Source organism: Echinops telfairi, unplaced genomic scaffold (genome assembly GCF_000313985.2).
Source record: "Echinops telfairi isolate 266 unplaced genomic scaffold, ASM31398v2 ScPeMD7_7458;HRSCAF=8496, whole genome shotgun sequence".
Lineage (NCBI taxonomy): Eukaryota > Metazoa > Chordata > Mammalia > Afrosoricida > Tenrecidae > Echinops > Echinops telfairi.
Genome location: NW_022111358.1, coordinates 709,811 through 718,039, shown reverse-complemented (window position 1 = coordinate 718,039; position 8,229 = coordinate 709,811). Strand labels below are relative to the sequence as shown.

General features: G+C 53.5%; 1 protein-coding gene across 1 annotated transcript in view; it reads right to left on the bottom strand.

Moving 5' to 3' along the window:
• Nucleotides 1–7,194, bottom strand: part of CCDC92B (coiled-coil domain containing 92B) — a 9,486-nt gene extending 2,292 nt beyond the window's left edge. The window contains exons 1-2 of the mRNA XM_030888241.2: nucleotides 6,810–7,194; nucleotides 2,757–2,804 (exon numbers count right to left, since the gene is read on the bottom strand). Of these exons, the coding sequence (XP_030744101.2) occupies nucleotides 2,757–2,804; nucleotides 6,810–7,167 (406 nt within the window). The 5' untranslated portion in view covers nucleotides 7,168–7,194. The remainder of the gene's footprint in view (nucleotides 1–2,756; nucleotides 2,805–6,809) is intronic.
• Nucleotides 7,195–8,229: the final 1,035 nt, after the last annotated feature.

The following is an 8,229-nucleotide window of genomic DNA, read 5'->3' as shown; positions in this document are numbered from 1 at the left end:
TGACCCTTTCACAGGGGTCTTCTAAGACTATTGGAAGACACATAAATATTTCACAATATAAAATTACATACTGTTTTGTGATGAATCGCTATGCCTTAATTATGTTCAAATTTTAGCAATGAAAATACATCCTGCATATCAGATTTTACATGACGATTTATAACAGTAGCAAAATTACAGTTATGAAGTAGCAACAAAAATAATTTGATGGTTGGGGGTTACCACCACATTAGGAACTGTGATAAAGGGTCGTGGCATGAGGAAGGTTGACAACCACTGCAATAGAAGGTCCTGGATAGAGTGAGAGGAAAAAGGTGGAGCAGAATCCCAGACCATACGAGAGACCAGACTTACTTGCTGGATAGAAACCAGTGGAACCCCCAAGCCTATGACCCTTAGTGAGTTCAAGTCTGGAACTGAACTTACCCTATGTTTAAATGATCATCCCTTTAAGACCAAAAAGAGGCAGCACTTATCCAAGGACAAAGTTTAGAGTTAGGAAAGAAGACGACGTGGAACAGGAGGCTCAAGGAGCAAGCTGGAGAAGGGATGGTGCATTGAGGGGACTCCCCTGGATGAGCTGAAGCAAAATCTAGACGAACTGTTGAATGGATGATCTACTCTGTGTAAATCACTCAATTCATAATTTTAAAAGAAAGAAAGAGAAAGGGAAGGGTGGGTGCCCCAGACAGAGGCAACAGAGTGTGCCAAAGCCCTGTGGCAAGAGAGTTTTAGCAAGAGTAAGGGCCCGAGAGTGTGCACAGTGAACACAGAAGGGGGAGGATAGTAGAGGCCGAGGCAGGGTGTTTTCTGTCGTATGCAGAGCTGCTATGAGCCTGAGTACCCCTGGGGTTTCTAGAGCGGGATCTGACCTAACCATTGTGGGGTGGCCCGGGACCCAGCAGGATTACCTTCTGTTGTACATGAGGTCCTGATGCGTGAAGGTCAACTTGTCGGTGTGGGATGCAAAAGGGTTTTTCCCCAGGTTGTACCCCAAATATATGTCAAACCTAGGGTGCTGCTTGCTAGATCAGGGTGGGTGGTTGGCTGCTTTGAAGTTTTCTTCCTGAGCACTCAGACCCTACGGTCTGTCCCACGGTAGGTGGGGCCTGCTGATAAGGAGTGGATTGTTTCCCTGAAGGAGAGCCCAGGGACAAGGTCAAGCCAACTCAAGGATGATCAAAGTTAGGCTGCCAGCTTGAATCTAAGATCCGCCCATCTCGGCAGTGTGTGCTGCTAGCTCATCTCTTTTCTGTCCTGCGTATGCCTATTGGACAGCCCCTTCCTGTTAGGTATGTGATTACCTGTAATGGGGAAGAGGGCACTTACATGCCCCCTAAGTATATATAAGCCTTGTTTAGATATATACTCTCTCTCTCTCTGCGTGGGCCTGGCTGCTGAGATCATGGCCCTCCCAGAGGTGAGCATGTGTCTGACTCCTTTATTTTACTTTCTCTCCTGTCCCTCCTATTCTCTAGGACTTGACTTTAATCTTTACATAGTATGACGGCACAATTGCGCCTACGGACACCTCGGTTGTTAGAGGGTGGTTTCGGCCCCTTACAATGGCAATCGTGACAAGCCTAGGCCTCGGCTTCTCTCACCACGTTCAGGAGTTTGACCAACATTCGTTTTAACCAGTCAGCCAGGCTGTTTATTTACTTGGTAGGATTTTGATTGCGGGACTTCTCAGAGCCCTCCACCTGTTGGTGTGCTTGAGAACTTTCGAGGGGCGGAGGCTAGGCATGCAGTGTTTCCGAAACTTACTTACGAAGCACCTTGTTGATCCCAGACTCTCTCATGGACCATTATTTCTTAGAACATTCCAGGGAGTGTCAAAAGCTTCCTTGGAAAATTCCGTTGAAAGAAAATGGAGCTGGAAGATAACTCCATTTTCCCAGGAATCTTTCGAAGCACCCCCCCTTGTATTTAGGGAAACATTTTACTCGCTTTGAGGAAAGAAATTAATTTCTTCCAATTTGCCTTCTCCTCAGAAGCTCAGCGTTGGACCAGGCCTCAAAAGTCCCCAGGGCCAGCGTTCCCGGTGGCCCCTGGCCATCTGATAACTTCCACCACGGCTCCTGCTGCTAGGACCACACCCGCCCTTCAGTTGAGTTGTTTCCCTGTTGGCGTGGAGCCTGGGCGGCAATGTGGGGTTGTCGCCACACATTGATGTGGGTATGGCCACCACACCTTAATTCAACAATAAGGGAGGGCCTCTCCATGGCAGGCAATGGAGACGATGGGTAACACTCAGTCCTGGTTCCCAGAGAACCTTTTATTTGGTGACAAAAGATCTCAACCATGCAGAAATTCCTCCGTCCCCATTATATGGGTGAAGTTCATATTCTGAGCTAATATTTTGGGTTGGTTTTTTTTTTACAGTGGCAAGAAGTCATGCATTTCCGTGTGTGTGTGTGTGTGTGTGTGTGTGTGTGTGTGTAAGTGTGTGTGTGTGTGTGTTACACAGCCAATCCATTCCTACTTTCATTTTCTCCTTTGGACAGACAGTTGGATACAGAGTCTGTATGTATATAATGGTACAAGTTGCTCACTATGGACAGGGTCACCCTGCTGACCCCAGCTCAGTGGGCAGGGGAGTGTGTGACATCCAACCTGTGCTCTGCTGGCCATGCCAACGAGTGGCTGTCCCCAGTCTAGGCCTGGAAGCAAGAAGGCTTGGCTCCTACTAGGTGGTGGGGATATGGCCTGCTCGGCTCCCTGCGGCACTGTCCCATCAGCAGTCCCTCTCTTACCTTGCTGGTGAGACTGGGCCTCTCTCATCTCCAGATCATGGGTCAGTTCTGGGGGAGGAGAAAAAAAGAAGGAGAGTTGTGTGTGTTCGGTAAAAGTGGCAACCCCCAAGAAAATGATTTATAAATAAATGAAATACATAAATAACAGTGGCAATAAGGAGCTGGAGCAATCATGTGGAAAGGTGAAGAGAGGAGCCCCTGGTCTGCTGGTGTCTAAGCTCAGCCCTCTTTTCACTACAAGGTGTGTGTGTGTGTGTGTGTGAGAGAGAGTGTGAGAGCGAGGGGCCAGAAGAGGAATCGTTTCCCCATTCCAGGGCGGTATGCTAGTATCTATCATCTCCAGCATTGCAGACCTGAGCAGAACATTCGGTAAGCCCCTTCCTGTGTGGGGCACTGACCCGTTAGTGTTTGGTTGATGGATGAGAAGAGAGGGGGGCTTGGGGAAGCTGGGGTCTTAGGGCTGCTGGGGGGCACTGGAGGAGGACTTAGAGGGGTGGCTTGTGGCCAACTTAAACGGGCCTGTTTTAGTTTCATTGGGCAGCACTGCTGTGTCTGCTACTTTGCACACATCAGCCCTGCCCTTATGCAGACAGGTGTTCTGCTGAGCGGGGCGAGGGGCTTTGAGGAGGAGAGCGCCACCTGGTGGGGGAGACCTGCGCCCACGCTGGGCTTGCAGCTGAAGAGAGGGGCAGCTCGAGCTGTGCACAGGCATGGCCAGAGCCATCTCCCCAGGCTCCGTGGCCCAGACCCACCCCCCTGCCTGTTCTCCTCAAAGTCCCCACTCTCTAACACTCAGAACGGCCCCCTCCTCAGAATGCCCCAACCCTACCTCCCCAACTCCACGGGGGCTAGAGGGTGGGAAAAGACAGGAGGGAGCCCAGGAGACACAGAAGCTGTGGCAGAGACCTACTTAGGGCCTCTAACCCCCGTGCCCGAGAGAAGAAGCTGTGAACTTGGTGGTGGTGGTGTAGTGGGGGGGCAGTGCATCTCTGGGTCACCACCCACTACACCCTATGGCAAGGACTAGCCCGTAGCCCCTCTGGGTGGTCTTCCCCTGCTGCCCTTCTTGGCATCTTCTAAAGACTGGGGGTGGGGGTTAGGGTGGGTCAGAGGAGGCTCTGCTAGAGGTGCTGTCTCTGGGGAGGCCAAGATTGCTAGGAAACGGCACTCTGGGAGCCTGGGGCTGTGACCGGAGCCTGAACCTCCTCCCTGGGGTCCCTGTGGGTACTCTGATGCCTCTCTCCCCCTGCCCCCCAGGGCTTCCTGGGACTATCTTAGCCCCAGCTCCAAGGCTCTCAGATGTAACCCAAGGGACCTTGACTCTGGCCCTGCCCCTAACTCCTCAGTGGCTGGTTTGTCCTCAGCCTGAACCAGAGACTTGAGGCTGAGAATAGGGGGCAGGAGGGAGATGGGCTCCCCTACCCATCAAATTTCCCTGCCTGTTTTCTAGCCAGAGATACTAGCAGTGTGACCTTGGGTGCCTCTTTGAGCCTCTGTTTTCTCATCTGATAAATGGGGACAAAACAGGACTTGACTGTGGAGCGGGGAAGGGTGGCTGTTGCCAAGAAGAATATTAAAGAAAGTCAGCGGGCAGCTGGGCCCAAGGCTGCATGGATACAAGGGGGCATTTCTGAAGGATCCACGCAGCCTCCAGAGCCTTAGTGCTCCGCCCTCACCGTCTTTCACAGGTTCTCCCTAGGCACCTACACTAGCCCATGGGTCCAAGGCTGCATGGATACCAGGGGGCAGTTCTGAAGGATCCACGCAGCCTCCAGACCCTTAGTGCTCCGCCCTCACCGTCTTTGTCTTTGTCTTTCGTCTTTCGCGAGTTCTCCCTAAGCGCCTACACTAGCTCTCCTCTCCTAGCCTCTAGATCCCTCAAGAGACTCCTCCCCTGATCTTCTTTGTTCTTCTCCCTTCCCCTCCTGGTTCCCCCACCCCTTAGAGGGAGGGCCTTATTTAGCCAGTTAGCCCCAAGAGTGGCTGCTCCAGCCCAGCCCAGGGTTATTTTTATCTCCGTAATCAATAACCCACAGGCTCCAGGCCCACACTGTCTGGGGTTACACTTTCCTGGGGGATCCTGGCCTGTGGCTCGGGAGAGGGATTCAGGTCCTCAGAATGAGCCCAGGGCAAAAAGAGATCAGAGGAAGCGCTGTAGGATCACAGGGTTCCCCGCGGCCCCCCACCCCCACCCCACTCTTCCCTTAATGTGGTGATTGTAATGAAAAGGTGGCATGGAGCAGGAGGGAGTCAGCGAGGCCCATCTCTGCCCCCTGCCTCTGCAGCCACCCAGGCTTTGGAGAGAGTGTGAGGACCCTGATCTTGGGCCGCGGCAGTCGAACCTCTGTATGGAGCTGGTGGAGGCAGTGGTAGCTGAGAGTCAGGACTACTGGCTTTTCAGGCCACCCTGAGAGAAGACAGGTCGGTCACTCGGTTCCTGTAGGCCTCCGTTTCTAGGACTTTCCCATGTTCAGGGGCTGCAAGGGGCCTTAGGGTGGAGGTCTGGGCTTCTCGGGGAGAAGATGTCCAGAAAACTGCAGAGGCCACAGGCCCGAGAGTCTGGAGCTCTGGGTTCACATTCTGACTCTGATACTAACACACCGCACCACGGTCGCTCTTTGGCTCTCAGTTTACCGCTATGTATAATGAAGGGGTTGGGCCCTCCTAGCTGAGACATTCTCTGAGTCACTGGCTCAAAAGCCTGCACCTGTCACCATTTGTACATGAATTATTGACCGGAACACTAATTTGCTACGTAAACCTTCACCTAAAGCACAAGAAACAGCCATAAAGCCTGCGCTTGAGACGGCTCAGCCTGGAGGAGGGCTTCCGTCAGCGTCAAGCTTCTGAGAGGCCCAGCAGCTGGGGCCTGAGGTCAAGGGCAAAGGCCAGGCTGGGATTTAGCTTCATCTTTGGCTCCTCTCTCTGTCCTGTTCACAAATGCAATCAGCGTCCCACTAGTCCTCTCCTTTCCGTTCCTTCATCTCTGCCTGCACCACTCCACTGGCCCTGTCACGAGTCTCCCTGCCCGCCTCTCCCACCAAGTCACCTCCCACACAACTGCCAGAACGAGTTTCTGAAGGTAGCATAGTGTTGACTCGTTGCCCCTGTGCTGCTCACGAACTTCTGCGCCCCCCCCCCACCCAGGGAATAAAGCAAACCAAACTCACTACCATCAAGTCAATGCCAACTCAGGGTGACCCCAGAGGACAGGGTAGAACGGCCCGTGTGAGTTTCAAAGACTATAACGCTCTCTCTCTCCTTTTTTAACTCCAACTCTCTTTTTTTAAACTATAACTCTTAAAGCCCCGTCTTTCTCCCTTGGAGTGGTTGGTGGTTTTGAACTGGGGACCTTGAGCTTAGCAACCCAATACACAACCGCTCCGCCACCAGGGCTCCTTCTTCACTCCCTAGGAGGTCAGGCCGCATTCCTCAGCTATCCTGTAATTTGTCAAGACTTTCCCCAGGCAGACTGTATTTCTCATCAGTCCTCTTTGAGGTACCCCTGAACCAACCGAGTAGAACTTGTCACCAGCTCTGGTTTCCTGGTTCCTGGCCCTTTGTCACAGGGCGCCTTTCATTTGGCATGCATTCTGCATCCCCATCTTCCCCTGGAGCTCAGGAAGCTCACGCATCCTGAAGGAGTTTAACGACTCCGTCCTGGGGCTTTGCCTCCAGCACCCGCTCCTCAAGCTGGACCAGTCCTACCCCCAAACTCTCTGGTGGGTCCTCTGCTTTCTGCTGTGTTTTAATATCGTGCTGGTCGGTGAGTGTGTGTGTCTCGGCGGCCAGACAGAGGGCTTCCCCGAGGCCTGGGAGCTGCTCACTGAGCACTTACTTAGAAAAGGGCTGAAATTCCCACTGCGTGGTTTCCAGCCTTTCCCCGACAAAGGCCCCCTTTGCCCTGAAACTCTTACTGGACAAGTCTCCAAATCTCAGTTTCCCCATCCAGAAAAACAAAGGGTGCCAACACCCATTTGCCAGGCTGCTGTGCTTAGACAGTCGCCCCTCTCCTCCCGTCCCCACCCACCTGGCCCCCTCTCTTGGCCTCACCTGAGCAGCGTTTCTGCAGCCTCAGGATCTCCAGGTGCAGGTCACGCAGCAGGGCCATCTGCTCCTTTTTCAGGAAGCTGATGTGGCGTTGCACGCTCTGGATCTGATGCTCCAGGGATGTGGTATCCATGGCAACCCAGGCCTGGGCCCCACCTGGGGGGGATGATAAGGTGAAACCACATCTTCTGGGTTGTCTGCCCTGCCCCCACCCTCGGGTCCCTGAGGGTCTCCTCCACTTTGAGGTCCTGTTGTCCTGGGCTAGACCATTCATGATGCCGCTCCTGTCATTTCTCTGATTTAGTCCCTGAAGCTGCCTGAACAAGTGGGTGTGCCGGGAGGGAAGCATCTTTGTGCCCATTGACCGGATGATGTAGGAGAGGCCCAGAGGGAAGTGGCGGCAGTCCTCTGAGCCCTGTACCTTCAGTCTCTTCTTCTCCCCGCAAGGAAAACAAAGTGGCAGCAGAGTCAGTAGGAGAGAGACACACGACTTGGATTCGAGGCTGCCCCTCACCAGCTGCCTGGCTGTGGGCAGACCCTTTCCCACTCTGGGCTCTCAGCTCAGTGCTTTCCTGGATAGAATGATAAGGTAGTAACTCACGAACCCTGCCCCTCTCAGCTCAGACATGCTGAAAACATCCAGGCGCTAGGACGTCCACCCGTGGCGGGGCTGCCTGCATAGTTGTTGGGTGTCCAGCCCTCTCTCGGTTTCAACTCCATTTCTCTGACTTCTTCCCAACCCAGGCCTCTGAGCTCTCCCCAGTTCTGTAGCCCCAGAGGGGCAGGTTCTGGTGGGTCTGACTGGGGCTGAGGAATGAGGAGAGGTGACTGGGGGACTAATGCAGTGGACCCCATGGAGGGAGGGGAGGTGTGCATCCCTGAGCCTGTATCTCCACTCTGAGGATGGTCTCGGTTTCCACCCTGCCTATCAACCCTCTGCCCAGAGGTCTCTGTGTGACAGGAACCTGGGAAAGCACAAACAGAGACCCAGTCTTCTGGAGCCTTTGGTGCAGACACAATGCCCTCAATGAAACCCTAGGGGCAGTTCTCCTCTGCCCTGTGGAGCTGCCTTAACTCAGAATTGAGTCCACGGCGGTTGGCTGGCTGGCTGGCCCTTCCCTGCCCCATGAATTCTCCGGCTAGTGGGAGACGAAAGGCAGCTGGCTGAATCGATCTGTTCAGTACATGATCCCCTCCATGGTTTCCACATAAGGCTCTGCAAATCCAGGTTTTCATTCGTAGGGTCACACCGAGCAGAGTCTACCCAAGGAGGTAACACTTGTAGGCTCCCCTTTGGGCTCCTTTTCCTGGTAGCCCTTGACCTCTGCAAGCTGACCAATTAGGCTTTTCATTTCACTAGGAGGTGGCCCTTTGGCTTGTGAGGCTCATTGGTGGCCTTTACGAACCATCTGCTACGTGTGGG